Source organism: Zalophus californianus, chromosome 6 (assembly GCF_009762305.2).
Source record: "Zalophus californianus isolate mZalCal1 chromosome 6, mZalCal1.pri.v2, whole genome shotgun sequence".
Lineage (NCBI taxonomy): Eukaryota > Metazoa > Chordata > Mammalia > Carnivora > Otariidae > Zalophus > Zalophus californianus.
The window spans coordinates 117,874,197-117,892,446 of NC_045600.1; the positions used below are offsets into that span (position 1 = coordinate 117,874,197).

The 18,250-nt window shown below is 44.5% G+C and overlaps 1 protein-coding gene across 2 annotated transcripts in view; it reads left to right on the forward strand.

Moving 5' to 3' along the window:
- CYFIP1 (cytoplasmic FMR1 interacting protein 1) overlaps positions 1-18,250 on the forward strand; it is a 118,391-nt gene that overhangs the window by 85,683 nt on the left and 14,458 nt on the right. For both annotated transcript variants that reach the window (XM_027570645.1, XM_027570643.1), the window contains exons 24-26: positions 9,267-9,410; positions 11,944-12,034; positions 13,096-13,226. In XM_027570645.1, the coding sequence (XP_027426446.1) occupies positions 9,267-9,410; positions 11,944-12,034; positions 13,096-13,226 (366 nt within the window). The remainder of the gene's footprint in view (positions 1-9,266; positions 9,411-11,943; positions 12,035-13,095; positions 13,227-18,250) is intronic.

Sequence of the window (18,250 nt, forward strand, 5' to 3'; positions counted from 1 at the left end):
TAAGTGAAATAAGGCAATCAGAGAAAGAATTATGATCTCACTGATATGTGGAATTTGAGAAACAAGACAGAGGATCATAGGGAAAGAGCAGAAAAAATGAAACATGAAGAAACCAGAGAGGAAGACAAACCATAAGAGACTTTTTTTTTTTAAAGATTTTATTTACTTATTTGAGAGAAAGAATGAGAGAGAGAGAGAGAGAGAGAGCATGAGAAGGGGGAGGGTCAGAGGGCGAAGTGGACTCCCCACCAAGGAGGGAGCCTGATGTGGGACTCGATCCCGGGACTCCAGGATCATGACCTGAGCCGAAGGCAGTCGCTTAACCAACTGAGCCACCCAGGCGCCCTTTTTTTTTTTAAGATTTTATTTATTTATTTGACAGAGACACAGCGAGAGAGGGAACAAAAACAGGGGGAGTGGGGGAGGGAGAAGCAGGCCTCCAGCTGAGCAGGGAGCCTGATGCGGGGCTCCATCCCAGGACCCTGGGATCATGACCTGAGCCGAAGTCAGACGCTTAACGAATGAACCACTTAGGCGCCCCAGGAGACTCTTAATCTCAGGAAACAAACTGAGGGTTGCTGGAGTGGAGGGGGGCTGGGAAGGATGGGGTAACTGGGTGATGGACATTGGGGAGGGTATGTGTTTGGTGAGCACTGTGTATTATATAAGATTGATGAATCACAGACCTGTACCCCTGAAACTAATATATTTATATGTTAATAATAAAAGAAAAAATATTTAAATGTTCTCACTTGTAGGAATCTGGACAGCTAAGGAGTAAATCAGACAAGTATAAAGTGAGGTCTGTTATGGGGGTGGTCGTACAACATTGTCATAAAAAATATGTTAGCAGCCTAACTGACCATCAAGACTATTACAATATCTTACTGTTCAGTGGAATGCAGTACGGTCGTTAGGAGGGCTGAGTCAGAAACGTTTTCCTTTTCTGAACTGTATGGTATGTTTGCACTGTTCTCACTAGGGTTTTAGGCTGCTCCCGCAAATGTTGGTGTCAGTCTTGGTCTTCACACAGCCCAGCCTGTGGGCTCTGTAGGGAAGTGGGGCATGACCCGCTTCCCCAGGTACGGACACTAGCCCCTGTGGTCTCAGAGCCTTTAGAACTGAGCAGCTGCTGCTTCATTCTGCTCTGCAGCTCTGAGGGGCTGAGGTTTGAGCAGTATCTTCTCTAGTTTCTGCACATTCTTCTCACAGGTGCAGAAATGAGCCTATTAACATGACATAAAAGGACCAGTTGGGTCCCTAGTGGTGGCTCTCAGGAAGGTGTCAGCATGTCAGTGTTCCCTTATCACTAGTCTTTGAAGAGATGGGTCCTTGGCTCACCCTCCCTCTCTCCTCCAACTTCTCCAGGCTTGTGATGTCATCTTCCCTTCATCTGCCCACTTCTGTCTTAATTACAACATCACAACACTTTACAAACTAATGTGTCCATTTAAAGTTTTCAGCCTGTCAGCCAAGAAGAAAATGATAGATGTCTTAGTGGGACAAGCCAGAGGGTTAAGTAGAGGATACATTTGGGAGGAAGGGAAACCAGTGTTGGCAGAAATAGAAGCTGCCTGTGTTTTGCAAGGATATGTGGAATTTCAAGCTGAAATTGATGCTATCTCTGTTTTCTGCGTTTGGGTGGTGCCATGCGCTCTGCATGTCCCTGGGAGGGGAGATGAACATGTCCCTGTGAGAAGGTGTGCTCCTAGGATGTTGTAACAGAGCTTCGGCTGGTTTTTGGAGAGGCCTTTGCTCTAACAAGATCTGGATGCTGAAAGTATCCAACCCTGCAGAGGGCCCTGAGGGCCGAGGCTCTGTCATAAGATAGGGGTGGGTGGGGTGTATGGCAGGCAGCTTAGGGCCAAGGTGTGAGGAGGCGGTCAGGAAGCAGACGGAGAATGGTGGCTGGTGGAGAGATGTTACCCTAGTCCAAGCAGGAGGTGGTGCCTTGGACTAAGTAGCGCTGACAGAGATGAAGAGAAGTAGATGCGTTCAGGGGATATTTTGGAAGTGGACTTGACTGGACTTGCTGATGACCTGAAGATGGATGGTGAGAGAAAAGGAAGACCCAAAGATCTTTCCTAGGTTTCTGGCACTTGGTAAGGAGAGGTGTCAGTTTTTGAAGTCAGGGAGGGCTAGATTTAGGGAGGTTAAAGGGAAGAGGCCTTCATCCCTAGGGCCTGTGTCCACTCCTCTTCCCAGGTCTGTTTGTGCCACATGTCACAGACCTTGCTGTGAGTGGGGGAGGTTGCTGCCGTGCTGAGTGTTCTGGCCACAGCCAGGCTGGCTTCACACTTCACTCAGCGGAGGCAAGGGTTGTGGGAGTTGAGAGGGTGTGGGGGGTGGTTTGGAGGATCACGTTGCCCCCTCCCCCCATTGGTTAGGGTCAGGATTTTCGCTGCTGTATTTTAAGCCTCGTGATGATGACCAGGAGTGAAGAAGACCAGTTGTCATTGTTCTGTCTGCTGTGTTCTGAGACTACCATTTTTAAAAATATTAAGTAATGTATTTTTTTTCTACAGATAATGAATTGCAGTCATAGTCTCAGGGGTCCCTCAGCAAGTGTTTCCTTTGCATGTGCTGTGACCTGGGCTGTGCCTGGCCTCGGTCAGGGAGGAAGGTTCTTGGTGCAGCAGGCAGCTTGCTCCAGAGAGGCCTGAAGGTGTTGGCTGGGCACTGGGGTGCAGACGGGCACCAAGAGCCAGAATCACCTGATCTGGGCAAGGAAAGGGCACCCCAGCAGGTTTGGGAGTATGACCAACGAGGCACAGAGGGTAGAGAGGAGGCTGAAGCTGTTGAGGCACAGGCAGGTAGCCTCAGGCATCTGCCCTCTTCCCTCCTCCCACTTGGCCAGAGATTTCTCACCTGTGGAGGAGTCCCCCCAGTTGCACTTGCTTCAGAGAAGGGAAGTGGGAGATGAAAGCACCTGGCTCAGTGCTGCCACTGGGAAGCCCCTCAGCTCAGACAGGTGATGCTTGTGGTGGGACATGAGGCCCAGGCAGTTAACAGACTCTGCCTCTTCCCCACATCCAGGGGCACTCACACTCTGTGGACCCTGAGAGAAACCTGTTCTCATTGCTCTGTGAGCTGCTGGTTGAGTGAAGCTGGCCATAGGTGTAGACCAGCTTGCCTAATAATTCCAGCTTGCCTTTTAATCTCAGGGCAGTCGAGGCCAGGACACAGATCAGGAGCCAGGGGGCTGCCACCCCCACATGGCCTACACCAGGACACCTTTTAATGTTCCTAACCCATACTTCCCTAATCCTCTGTTCTTTAGAGTGTGAACCTTTCATTTCTGTCTTCTTGCTCACCTTCGTTCCTCTCACTACAGACGGCAACTTGAACTTGACCATGCTAGGACCATGCCCTTGGAAAACGGGCATACACTGTGATTCTGGCTGGTATATGGGTGCAGGCTGCCCACCTCCAACCCTACAAAAAGGCATGAGGTGGACAATTTCTTTTTGAGGGGGTGGGGGAGGGGCAGAAGGAGAGAGAATCTCAAGCAGACTCTGCACTGAGCAGAAAGCCCAGTGTGGGGCTCAGTCTCACCACCCTGAGATCATGACCTGATCTGAAATCAAGAGTCGGACGCTTAACTGACTGAACCACCCAGGCACTCCAAGGTGGATAATTTTTAAAAAGAATTAGATTAAATAGGGGCACCTGGGTGGCTCAGTCGGTAAAGTGTTTGACTTAGGTTCAGGTCATTATCTCAGGGTCCTGGGATTGAGCCACGTTGCTACAAATGGCAAGATTTCATTCTTTCTCTTTTTATTTAAATTCTAGTTAATTAACATACAGTTAATTATACAATAAACTAATATTAGTTTCATGTGTACAGTGTAGTGATTCAACACTTCATACATCACTGTGTGCTCATCACAACAGGGTCCCTGCTTAATCCCCATCGCCTATTTAACTCATCCCCCCCTCACTTCCCCTCCAGTAACTCTCAGTTTGTTCTCTATAGTTAAGAGTCTGTTTTTTGGTTTGCCTCTCTCTATTTTTTGCCCCCTATGTGCATCTATTTTCTTTTTTTTTTAAGGAAGAAGTCACCCCTTTTATTTCTGTGTCTTTGCCTGAACTGTTCATCTCATCTTTTCTTCTCCTATCCTTGGACTGAGTAATACACCAAGGGATCCCCTGGTTTTCAGTCCAACAGACTCAGAATGATTTATACCACCATCTTTCCTGTGTCTCAGGCTTGTTGAGGACAGAGCCTGGGACTTCTCAGGCTCTATTATCATGGGATCTAATTATACACGTTCTTTCTGCAGGTGAAATTTTAACTGGAAATGAACGAGAGTTCCACGTATCTGTGTATCTGTTTTATTTCTTAAATTCCACGTATGAGTGAAACCAAATGGTGTTTGTCTTTCTCTGACTGACAGTTTCGCTTAGCATAATACTCTCTAGCTCCATCCAAGTTGTTGCAAATGGCAAGATTTCATTCTTTTTTATGGCTGAGTGATATTCCATTGTGTGTGTGTGTACACACACACACCACATCTTCTTTATCCATTCATCAGTCAATGGACATTTGGGCCCTTTCCACAGTTTGGCTATTGTGGACATTGCTGTTATAAACATCAGGGTGCATGTGCCCTTCAAATGTTTGTATCCTTTGGATAAAAATAATTGCTGGGTCCTAGGGTAGTTTGATTTTTAACTTTTTGAGGAACCTCCGCACTGTTTTCCAGAGTGGCTGCACCAGTTTGCACTCCCACCATCAGTGTAAGAGGGTTCCCCTTTCTCCACTTCCTCTCCAACATTTGTTGTTTACTTTGTTGTTAATTTTAGCCATTCTGACTGGTGTGAGGTGGTATCTCATTGAAGTTTTGATTTTTATTTCCCTGATGATGAGTGATTTTGAGCATCTTTTCATGTGTCTGTAGCCATCTATACATCTTTGGAAAACTGTTCATGTCTTCTGCCCATTTTTTAACTGGATTATTTTTGGGGTGTTGAGTTTTATAAGTTCTTTATATATTTTGGATGTTAAGCCTTTATCAGATGTGTTATTTGCAAATATCTTCTCCAGTTCCAAAGGTGCCTTTTAGTTTTGTTCATTGTTTCCTTTGCTGTGCAGAAGCTTTTTGTCTTGATGAAGTCCCAATAGTTTATTTTTGCTTTTGTTTCCCTTGCCTCAGGAGACATATCTAGTAAGAATTTGCTACAACTGAGGTCAAAGAGGTTTCTGCCTATGTTCTCTAGGATTTTGATGGATTCTCATCCATTTTGAGTTTACTTTTGTGTATGCTGTAAGACACTGGTCCAGTTTCATTCTTCTGCATGTGGCTGTCCAGTTTTCCCAACACCATTTGTTGAAGAGACTTGTCTTTTTTCCATTGGATATTCTTTACTGCTTTGTCAAAGATTAGTTGACCATGTAGTCGTGGGTCCATTTCTGGGTTTTCTATTCTGTTCCATTGATCTACATGTCTATTTTGTGCCAGTACCATAATGTCTGGATTATAAAGCTTTGTACTGTAACTTGAAGTCCGGAATTGTGATGCCTCCAGCTTTGCTTTTCTTTTTCAAGATTGCTTTGGCTATTTGGGGTCTTTTATGGTTCTATATGTCCATTTGCATGATAAAATATTTCTCCATCCCCTCATTTCAATCTGCAGGTATCTTTAGGTCTAAAATGAGTCTCTGGTAAAAAAATAAAAAAAATAAATAAATAGAAAGAAAAAATTTAAAAATAAGTAAATAAAATGAGTATCTTGTAGGCAGCATATAGATGGGTCTTGTTTTTTTTTTTTTTGTCCATTATAATACCATATATCTTTCGATTGGAACATTTAGTCCATTTATATTCAGAGTAATTATTGATAGATATGTATTTAGTACCTAGTTTTTACTTGTTTTGTCATTGTTTTTGGAGATTTTTTCCATTCCTTTCTAGTTTTTGTTGCTTTTTGTCTTTCCCTCCCACTCAAAGAATTTCTTAATATTTCTTGCAGGGCTAGAACTCCTTCAGTTTTTGTTTTCTGGGAAACTCTTTTATCTCCTCCTATTGTGAATGCTAGCCTTCCTGGATAGAGTATTCTTGGCTGCAGATTTTTCCCACTCATCACATTGAATTTATCATGCCAGTCCCTTCTGGCTTGCCACGTTTATACAAAAAGTCTGCTGCTAACCTTATGAATCTTCCTTGTAAGTTAGGGACTTCCTTTGTCTTGCTGCTTTTAGGATTTTTTCTTTATCACTATATTTTGCAAATTTAACTATAATATGACTTGGCCTGCTTTTATTGATTTTGATGCAGCTCCTTTGGTTTTTAAAACCCAAAGTTATGGGGATTAGTCCTCCCTGTGTGAGTTCCCTGGTGCCTGTTTCTCTGCCCTCTTTGGACACACAGCTCCCTCCTCTTGCGGTCAGCCTCCCTCTGCCTTTCTGACTTTCCTAATATTTCAGATGTAGCTTCTTTTCTATGTTTCATCGTGGAGTTTGTTCTTCCAGTCTTCAGATCGCTTTCCATCTTATTGACTTGGAGGTTGAGGCCCAGGGTCCTCCTCCTCCGGCATCTTCCCAAGCTCCTGAGGCCATTAGATATCACTGATGTTTTTCATGGTTTTCTTTTGAAACATTAGAGTTTATTATCAAGCAAAAACTCACACCGAATCCTAGCATTTAAATGCACATTGTGGTGCTTTAAGGAGGAGTTAGGAAGAGGAAGGTATATCTAAGCTGATGATCAAAATATGCCCCTTTCAAGTGGGATTGTGGTTGTAGGCAGGGGTTGTAGGCTTGGGCACAAGATGGACACTTGGCAGGGTTTCCAAGCTGGTCAGTGTTGTGTTTGGTAATTGTTTAGTCCCAGACTTTCTGTTTTTGGGTTCTAGGACCACCTACACATTTTCCTTGTCCAGAAGGACTCACAGACTCAGTCAGTTATACTCACAGCTATAGTTTCTTATTGCTGAAGGATGCAAAGCAGGACCAGTAAGGGAAAAAGATGCATCAGGTGGTGATTGAACCAGGCACAGGCTACCAAAATTGTCCCTCATGGGACGTGCAGTTTTTCTGCCCAGAGAACAGAAGCCCACTCAATTGCTCAGGTCCAAGGCTTTCACTAGGGCTGGGTACATAGGCACATGCCTCCTGTCTTGACTATTCACAGTTACTAAAACTCCAGAACCCCCAGAAGGAAAGGAGCCCCCATAAATCACTACTTGTACATCCTACCTAGACAAGTTGTATAGCATGGTTAAATGTCCCAGTAGTAGAAAACAACCTTATCAGTTGGTAACATTCCAAGGGCTGAATTCTCAGGAATTGCAAGCAGGCCTCCTGAAGATACTCAAGAGCTGCTGTGCTGATTCTTCTGAATCACCTTTCTGATGTGGGTTTTTGGTATATATATAAGAAATATTTAAGACAATGATAAAGGGGGCAGGGGGAGGATTCGGGGAACCTAAATGGAGGTGAAGTTGATACACTTCAATCAAAGTGGTAAAATGTTGATAACAGTGGATTGTGATAACTCATATAATGTATAATATAAGACCTAGAACAACCACTAACACATCTGTGTGAAGACATATTCTTGAAACTACTATAGGTCAGTCACAGTGAAATTCTAGAAAATGTTGAAGTGACCCAGAAGAAGTCAGGAAGCATGAAATAGACCGTATTTAGATATCAATAATTAGATTATGTATAATTACTAAATGTAAATGTACTAAATGTAAGTGGTCTAAATACATTTAGAATACTGAGGTTTGGTAGAGTGGATTTAAAAAGCATGATTGAACAAGAAATGTACTTCAAATTAATGATATCGGTAGGTTGAAAGTAAAAGGATAAAGATATATCATGCAAACATTAATCAGAAGAAAGGAGTGACTATATTAATATAAGATAAAGTAAGGACGCCTGGGTGGCTCAGTCGGTTAAGCATCTGCCTTCAGCTCAGGTCATGATCCTAGGGTCCTGGGATCGAGTCCCGAATCGGGCTCTCTGCTCAGCGGGGAGCCTGCTTCTCCCTCTGCATGCCGCTCCCCCTGCTCATGCTCTCTCTCTCTCTCTCTGACAAATAAATAAATAAATCTTGAAAAAAAAATCTAAAAAAAGGTAAACATTAAAAAAAATAAGATAAAGTAGATTTTGAAGCAAAGACTTAATCAGAGACCAAGAGAGACATTATATAATAGGATCAAGCAACCAAGAAAATATGGCAATCCTAAATGTTTGTGTACCAACAACAGAACTTCAAAAAACTTGAAGCAAATACTGACATAAGTGAAAGGAGAAATGAACAAGTCCACAATTATAGTTGGGGAATTCAGCATTCTTCTTAGTCATCAATAAAGTCAGTAGACAGAAAATCAGCAACCATAAAGAACTAAACGGCATCAACCAAAGGATTATTGACATGTGTAAAACACTCCACCCAACAACAGCAGAACATACATTGTTTTCAAGTGCCCATGGAGCGTTCCCCTCCAGATAGACCATATTCTGGGCCATAAAACAAACCTCAAGAGAATGAAAAGAGTTGAAATCATACAGAGTATGTTCTCTGACCATCGTGGACTCAAATCAGTAATAAAAAGACAAGAAAATCTCCAAAGACTTGAAATTAATACATTTCTATATGATCCATGGGTCAAGGGGAAGTCTGAAGGGAAATTTTTTTAAAAGACACCTAACTAAATGAAATGCAAATATATCCGAATTTGTGGGACGCCGCTGAAGAAGTGCTGACACGGAAACACACAGTACTGAATGCTTATTAGGGGTCTTCCTGCCTAGTGTGCGCCATGTCCTTAGACAAGCTTGGAGGTCCCCTCCTGCAGGAAACCACCCTGATTCCCTTTGTCACCTACTCCCCCTGTGGGGGCCGCTGTCTCCAGCTCCCTGTGTGTCCCTGAGAAGACAGTTTCCCTGCTCCGTCACTCTCTCTCCTCAGATGTCTCCCCCTGGAGACTGGGAGCAGCTCCCAGGAGGCAGCAGTGAGGATGTACTTGTTTCTCATTCCAGGACCTCAGATGGCTTCTGTGGAACTGGCAGTTTGATAAATCTTTGAAATTTGTTTTCTTTTTTCTGTTTTAACAAGCTTGCTTGTCATATCTTCATGCTGAAGACATAAATACCAGTAAGGGCAAGTCTCACAAATTCTCTGGTGTTCTCCACCTTAAGGGCACTGTATATTGAATGCATCTTTGGTGCAGCAGTTCTTCATCTTGTGTGCACAATAAGCACGTTGAGAACTCTGGCGATTTCATGAAGCACTTACATTCTTTATCCCCCAGGCTTTGAACTTGGCGTACTCTAGCATTTATGGCAGCTACCGGAACTTCGTGGGGCCTCCTCACTTCCAGGTCATCTGCCGGCTGCTCGGCTACCAGGGCATTGCAGTGGTCATGGAGGAGCTGCTGAAGGTCGTGAAGAGCCTGGTAGGTTTCCCTCCGTGGACTTCCTTTACATGGTGAAGGGTTCTGCACCCAATTGTAATGTGGGGAGGGGCATAAAGGATTCAGACACTCCACTGAGCAGTTCTTGGGTACCAGCTGGGTGTTCTACAGTTCAGCTCAATTCTAGCTCTGTTTACCTGGAGGTAGGTAGCATCAGATCCCACAGTTTAAGGGCTTTCACCCACAAGACTGCCCCACGCCCACCCCTACTCAATCTCAAGTGTAATTTGTCACCTGTGCCTTTGACCCACTGGCTATAAATCAGAGATTTCTACAGCCCCCTCCTTGGGTTCAGTTATCTGCTAGGGCAGCTCATAAAACTCAGGAAACCAGTTTACTCACTAGATTACCAGTTTATTACAAAGGATACAAATCAACAGCCAGATGAAGAGATACATAGCTAGAGATCCTGAAGAAAGGAGCTTCTGTCCTCATGCAGTTTGGGTCCCCTCACGGGGACCTGTGGAACTGTTCCAGTTCCCCAACTTGTAGGCTCCCCAAACCCCATCCTATTAGGTTTTTATGGGGGTTTCACTACATCAGCAGGACTGATTAAATCATTGGCCTCTGGTGATTGAATGAACCTCTAGCCAGCTCCTTCCCCGTTCCCAGGGGTCTGGGGGTGGGACTAAAAGTCTCAAATCTTACTATGGCGTTGGTTCTCCTGACAGCTCGCATTGGTGGGTACTTTCCAAAAGTCACCTCATTAACATAACAAGAGACACCTTGAAGGCTCTCTCAGGATAATTTGAAGGGTTTCAGGGGCTCTGTGCCAGAAATAGGTACAAGACTAAATATGTATTTTTTGTTATAAATCACAGTATCACACGCAGCCTTGAATTCACTGGGGGTGGAAAAGCCAGCTCCATGTTATTTTAACTAATTCACAGAAAAAGTTAAGTGCCAAAATACAGATTTCCTTATAAGAAAATGTGGCCTTTATATGCAAGAGTAGTCTTCCCCACCCCCTTACAGGGCTGATGGTGTGTGCCTTTCCTGGGTACCAGGGGTTAAACTCTGAATAAAGGATTCAGACACTCATCTGTGTAACTTCAGATTGAGGTCAGAAGTTATGTGCAGAAGTCTTTTATTTAAGTCTTTTTGGAAAGAGTGAGAAAATGATGTTTGTAGGCTATCATAGATTAAGTTTTCTTTTCTTTTTTTTTAAGATTTTATATAAGGGGCGCCTGGGTGGCTCAGTCGTTAAGCGTCTGCCTTCGGCTCAGGTCATGATCCCAGGGTCCTGGGATCGAGCCCCACATCAGGCTCCCTGCTGCACAGGAAGCCTGCTTCTCCCTCTCCCACTCCCCCTGCTTGTGTTCCCTCTCTCGCTGTGTCTCTCTCTGTCAAAAAATAAAATCTTTAAAAAAAAAAAAGATTTTATTTAAAAAATAAATACCAGAGAGTGAGCGAGTGAGTGCACAAGCAGGGGAAGCAGCAGGCAGAGGGAGAAGCAGGCTTCCTGCTGAGCAGGGAGCCCGATGTGGGACTCGATCCCAGGACCCTGGGATCATGACCTGAGCCGAAGGCAGACGCTTAACCAACTGAGCCACCCAGGCGCCCTAGATTTAATTTTCTATGTGTTATTTCTGTTTACTGAGAAAGAACTTCATAAAATCTTAATCTTTACTCTTTTTCCATTTTAGTCATTTTTAAAAAAGGTTTTATTTATTTATTTGAGAAAGAGCATGAGCAGGGGGAGGGACAGAGGCAAAGGGAGAAGCACACTCCTTGCTGAGCAGGGAGCCCGATGTGGGGGTCAATCCCAGGACTCCAGGATCATGACCTGAGCCAAAGGCAAATGCTTAACAGACTGAGCCACTCAGGTGCCCGTATTTTAATTGTCTTTCTGTGATTGAGCCCATTTCTTTAAGATTCTTTAGGTCTTTTCCATCCTTAAAGCTGAATTTATGGCCACATAGTTAAAGTGGCAATCCATCAAGGAGATGATATGATTATTAACAATGTAAAGCAAAAGCTGACAGAATTCTAAGAAGTTGACAAAATATACAAACTTTTTGGATAAGAAATCAATTAGAATATATAAAAGTTGGGTCTTTTGACAGCCATGACTACATGACCCACTCGGTCTCTGTTAGGACCCTCAGCTAAAGTCTCTGCCCCAAAACACGTAACTTGGAAGGTGTTAGGTGCATGACGTGACAGAGTCCGGTGTTTGAGCTGCACCAAATCCATCAGAGGAATACAGAAACAACCCCAGGGCCACTGTGCTCACCAAAGTTGTATGCAACTTGAGCTCCTCGCCCTCCTGTTGTCACACCTCAGACTGTTTGCCTCCTGAAAGAGGAATTGTGTTTTAGAACATGCATTTAAGTCACCCTGGTGGGCGTTGTTTTTGTTCTGTGGATTGGATTTCCTTTCCTAGCCAGTGATTTTCAGTCCTGCTCATTGCCATGTGTTTTACTAACAGACTTCTTTTTAGAAGCCCCATGCACCACTCACAACCTCTGGGACAGTGGCGGTCAGTGGCTGATGCAGCCTCTCTCTCCTGCAGCTGCAAGGCACAATCCTGCAGTACGTGAAGACGCTGATGGAGGTGATGCCCAAGATCTGCCGCCTGCCCCGGCATGAGTATGGCTCTCCTGGTGAGTGCGGTGCCTCCCCGGGGGTTCAGCACTGGTGTTCAGACTGCAGTGTGGGAAAGCAAGTCAGAATTTACTGATAAGGATAGGATATGCTTTCCTCAGGTGGGAGGAGGCAGGGAATCCGATCAAAGTCTGATTGTTTCCAGTAGAACCAACCAACCAGCCTTCCAGCTGGGAGCAGGTGTGTGGGAAGGTGTGTTGGAATCACCACATTTGAGTGAGGAAGCTGGCAGAGGGGAGGCAGCACCCTTTAGTCACTGATGGGTGATGGGCCTCTGAACCCTGTGAGGCCTTGACTCCTGGACAGCACGGGGACCTTGAAGATCACCAACCAGGGAGGGACAGGGAACTCACCTGCCAGGTCAGCTGGGACCTGACCTGCTGGGCTGAGGAGTTTGAAACCTGTTAAGTCTCTAACTTTGTTCTTCTTAGAGTTGTTTTGGCTCTTCTAGGTCTTCATGACCACATAAATTCTGGAGTCAGCTTGTGGATTTTTGACTGGGTCAGCATTTGAATGTATAGATCAAATTAGGGAGTTTTAATTTTCTTTCTAGTTTTTGTGCCTGGTCTTTTTGTGCCCTATTGCAATGTGTAGGGTCTCTAGGACAGTGATGAAAATGTGTTGTCTTGCTCTGGAGCTCAGGGAGAAAATATGCAGGTTTTACCACTGAATATGACATTAGCTGCAGGTATTTTATAGATGTCCTTTATCAGATTAAGTATGTTCCCTCTGTGCCTGTGAAGGGATACTGAATTTTATCCAAATCTTTACTGTTTCTGCTGGAGATGACAGTGTGGTCTTTCGCCTGTATTCTTGTAATGTGGTGCCTCCTCAGAAGATACAGGGTTGGTGGAGAAAGAGGTTTTGGAGCCAAGGCCCAAGATCCAGGGATGGACAAACAAGAAAGGTGTTGGGATCAGGGGACTTGTGGCCATCCTCATAGCAGGCCCAGTGGCAATGTCAGAGGATGTTCCATGGCCAGCACGTGTGTGCCCGGCCGTAGATCCCAGGCTCTGCCTCCAGCCTCCCCATTCCCTCTGCTCACTCTCTGCTACCACAGGCATCCTAGAGTTCTTCCACCACCAGCTGAAGGACATTGTTGAGTATGCAGAGCTGAAGACTGTGTGCTTCCAGAACCTGCGGGAAGTGGGCAATGCTGTCCTCTTCTGCCTACTCATCGAGCAAAGCCTGGTGAGTGCTCAGCCCAGCCAAGCCCCAGGCCATGCAGTCATTCCCTAAAGAAAAAGGCATTTTTTTAGAGGCCTGATTTATTAGGGTTATTTAATAGGGGTAAAGCACCATTCTTTTTTTGGGTGTGACTATTTAGACTTTAATTTGTATTTGTTTCCTGTAACTGAAAAACAAAAATGCAATGTAATTCATCATTTAAGAATGTTTTACTATGTGAGCACTGTGGAGCATTTTATTCAGTATTTGCTCCATCTGCACAAACATATGTGACATATATGTAAGGTATAAAGCACTGCTGCCCAGGAGAGCTGTTTGCATGATGGAAAGTTCTTTTCCTGAGGCTGTTGAGTACTTGAAGTGTGTTGGAGCACACTGGAACAGGGTCTTGTTAAAGCCTCAGTGGTGTCCAAGATCTCAAGTCCCTCAGATAAAAAGATTGCAGGGGAAAAAAACAAAAAAGTGTGACTGAAGAACCAGTTTTTAAGTTTTGTAGAATTTTAATTATTTTATGTTTAAAAAGCTACATATGTCCCATGACTACTGTAGTAGACAGCATAATAAAGCAAATGCTGAAAGCTTACCACTACTGAGAAATTGCACCAGGGGACACCGGTTCTCTCCACTCATTGCTTTCTTGTGTCGTCATTTAGCCTTCTCTCAGTCCCCTCATGACAACTGAGCATTCTGAATTGGAAAACCTAGTGACTGTAACAGAATCTCTTGTGGTCTTCCTCTGGTTTTCTCTCTGTGACTAAGGAGGTGGGCATCTTCGTTTGTTGCTTGCTCTTCCTATTCTGTTAAATCCACCATTGTGTCTTTTACCCATTCTTCTACAGCTTGTTTATAGAAGCTCTTTGTATAACCTTTGTGTGTTATACACATTGCAAATACTTCTCCCTGTTTGTGGTTTGTCTTTTCACTCTGATAGTGGTAATTTTTTTTATGAACTGATACTCTTAATTTGACTGTAGTCTCTTTTTTGGTATAGTTAGCACTTTTTGTATCTTTCTAAAAAAGTTCCTTCCTACCTAGGGGTCATGAAGATATTCTTTTATATTTTCATCTGAAGGTTTTAAGTTCTGCTTGCTATATTTAGGTTCATAATCCTTCTGGAATTGTTTTTTTGTATGTGATGTAGGAGTGGATGGTTTCTTTTTTTCCTCTGTGGGGTTAATCAGTTGTCCGTCCCTCCTCCAGTGGCTGAAGGACCCCTCCTTTCCTTGATCACCCTGTTGTCTGCCAGCTTTCTGTGGATGCACTGCTCAGTGTCCAGGCTTTCTGCCATGACCATGGTCATATGTCTATGCACGGCGTAAGAACACAGTCTTATTCATTATAGCTCTAACTTAAGTCTTGCTACCTGACAGGACATGTTCCCTTACTGTATTCTTCAAGGGTATGTTGCGTCTTCATATATCTTTGCTCTGCTCTGAAAATATTAGCTTGTCAGATGTACTGAAAAAGCAAACAGGCATTTCAATATTAATTGGTTGTCTCTAGACCTATTTGAAGAGATTTTTTGCTATGTTGCTTCTTAGAGCAGTCTCCTTTCTTCAGGGCCCTGGAACCTTGGCAGGGGCAGGGTCATGTTTTGCCATAACCGGGACCATCGTGCCCATATGCATGCACTTCAGGGCATGGAATTCAGACTGCCTCGCTTCCAGGGGCCAAGCCACTAGATTGGCCACCTTACATCCAATTATTAAAAAAAAAAAAAAAAAACATTGTCAGGTAGTCCAAGGTTGGATGTTGATACCTCTGGGAGCTAATGGCCTCCCGTCAGACCTGCATCTTTTGGCTTTCCCCTTTGTTGCTACATTACTGGGTAGACCCTTTCCACGTAGTGACAAAGTCAGGGAACCCTAGGCCATCTGCAAGTCAGCATGGACTCTGAGTGAGCAGCCCCTCGTGTGCTACCCTCTCCACAGCAGGAGTGACGGCGTGAGGTGGAGGACCCACCAGAGTCACAGGCTGTGCTGGGCAGTGCTGCAAAGAGCAGGCAGGCTGCCATGGGGCCAGCAAGCAGCTGACATCCAGGGCAGCCTTGCTCTAGGAACATTAGGGAGAACTGAATCTTCTACTGCAATATCTGTGAAATTTTTTTAAAAAGGTTTATATAGTTTAGAGAGAGCACGTGCAACTAGGGGAAGGGGCAGAAAGAGAGAGAGAGAAGCATACTCCCTGCTGAGAGCGGAGCCCAACATGGGGCTCCGTCCCATGACTCTGAGATCATGACCTGAGCTGAAACCAACAGACACTTCACTGACTGAGCTACCCAAGTGCCCAGTATTTGTGAATTTTTTTTTAAAGATTTTATTTTTTTGATAGCACAAGCAGGCAGAGGGAGATCGAGAGGGAGAAGCAGGCTCTCTGCTGAGCAGGGGGTCTGACTTGGGGCCCGATCCCAAGACCCTAGGATCATGACCTGAGCTGAAGGCAGATGCTTAACTGACTGAGCCACCCACACACCCCTATTTGTGAATTTTTAACAACCAGATAAGTTAGGAAGAATTACTTTATTATTTTTTTAAAGATTTTATTTATTTTAGAGGGAGAACAATAGAGAGAGCACGAGCAGGGTGGAGGGGCAGACGGAGAGGGAGAAGCAGACCTCATGCTGAGCAGAGAGCACAATGCAGGGCTTGATCCCAGGACTCCGGGATCATGACCTGAGCTGAAGGCAGACACTTAACCAACTGAGCCACCCAAGCACCCCAGGAAGAATTACTTTAAATCATAATCTCTTATCATGAATTTTAAATACTTAATATAGGAAGATTCCCTTCATATATTGACTTTTCCTGAACACACAACATAAAGTGCAATTTTTCTTGTCCACATGTGTCTTAAGTCTGAAAGTGCCTTTCAGTTCCTGGCTTTGGGTTATGGCAGGGAGCCCCAAGTTTTACTGAAGGAGGACTGCCTTATGGAATTGACTTACTTAGTGGCAGGAAATCATTAGAAGGCTGGTTTTTCCTCTGGTTTAGCTGTGCTTTTAGGAAGTAAGATAAACTATCAAAAGCTTTTCTTCACCTACGAAGTAGAATTCAAAGATCCTTGTATGGACATAAAAGAATTATAGAACCATAGGGGTTTGATGCTGGAAGAGCAGAACTCATCTCTCATCAGCTCAAAGGAACAGTCTACACCCATTGTCAGGTCAACAGTTGGACACTCATTGGCTTTTGGCCAGAAAAAGGGGCGCCTGGGTGGCTCAGTTGCTTAAGCGTCTGCCTTCGGCTCAAGTCATGATCTCAGGGTCCTGGGATTGGGCCCCATGTTGGACTCCTTGCTCAGCGGGGAGCCTGCTTCTCCCTCCCCCTGTACCTGCAGCTCTGCCTACTTGTGTGCTCTCTGTCAAATAAATAAATAATCTTTAAAAAAAAAAAAAAGGAACTTAGAAAAAGAGAGATCTGAAACCAATGTGATCCTTGCTGCCTAGTTCCTTCAATTACGCCTGTTGCATATCTCTCAAGACAAGCAAATCCCTGGTGAGAGTTGTTCAGCACTCTTAAAGACCTCACCACAATCCAGTAGGAATTGGTGGCTCAACAGTGGAGGGATCCTCTAGGCCTCAGAGGCCTGGTGAGAGCTGGGTCTCTAGCGCCCAGTTGACACAGATCCCCCTCATCTTCTCCCTTCTAAGACTAGGCTTGTTTCTTAGGTATATACTGTTGTGCTTAGCTCCTTTGAGTGGCAAGCACAGTATCAGGCACCTAGGAAAAATGTTATAAATAGTTGTCAGTTGATTTGAAAGCAAACTTTGACTTACGAATAAATGAGTATTTCTGAAACAGTAAATGAAAAGAGCATCATCTACATCTTAGTTGAGTGCAGCAGATTCTGGGGCCCGTGCCTGAGACATAGTGAGCACCATACCTGGCTCTCTTACAGACACAGTGGCCCTGCCCTGCAGGGATGCCTGTCACCACCCCTCCTCACGCCCTCTGCTCACTGTCACCCCTTCACTTCTCCCTTCTCTGGATTCCCTTGTCCGTGCACCTTGTGCAAGTGGTGAGAAGCCAAACTTTCTGTATTGGGCAGGTCTGCTGCCAGATCCGGCCCCAGACTGGAATTTTGTGGTGTTGCTTTTGTCCTTTTGTTTTGTTTTGTTTTTTCAGATTTTATTTATTTATTTGAGAGAGAATGAGAGATAGAAAGCACGAGAGGGAAAGAGGGTCAGAGGGAGAAGCAGACTCCCTGCTGAGCAGGAAGCCCGATGCGGGACTCGATCCTGGGACTCGATCCTGGGACTCCAGGATCATGACCTGAGCCGAAGGCAGTCGCTTAACCAACTGAGCCACCCAGGCGCCCCTGCTTTTGTCCTTTTGGAAGTAGGAGGTGCTGTTTCCTATAGGTCCATCAATGTGAAACTCTCCAAGGTTGAAGATGACATGGCTATTCTCACTATTTATCCCGTCTCAGATGATTATGCCCAAATCCCACCAAACCTAAGGACAGTTTTGAAGACTCCAGACACTGATCTCTTCTTGGTGCTTATTTTGGACTCTGAGGAAGGTGGTAATATGTTTTGGTATTTGTGTGGGTTCCCACTATTATAAATGGAGATAACTCAGGGTAAATCAGATTGTCACATTAGAAAAGTGGGGTAACTGTGACCCAGCTGCCAGAGCAGCAAGCATGTGGGTGGGACCCCCAGGGGCCTGACCATGCTGCCATGCAGTAGTGGCCCCAGTGGGCACCAGGATTGGATTCAGTAGCCAAAAATGTTGACCTTACTTATTCTGAATCTGTGCATTGCGTAGATACATTTAACTTTCTGAAGAAGTTTGTTTCATTTTGCTTTTCAAATTCTCCCTAAAAACCTAGCCTGGTATAAAAAAGATCACACACACACACAGGAATATTACTCAGCCATTAAAAAGAATCTGCCTAGTTCCTTCAATTACGCCTGTTGCATATCTCTCAAGACAAGCAAATCCCTGGTGAGAGTTGTTCAGCACTCTTAAAGACCTCACCACAATCCAGTAGGAATTGGTGGCTCAACAGTGGAGGGATCCTCT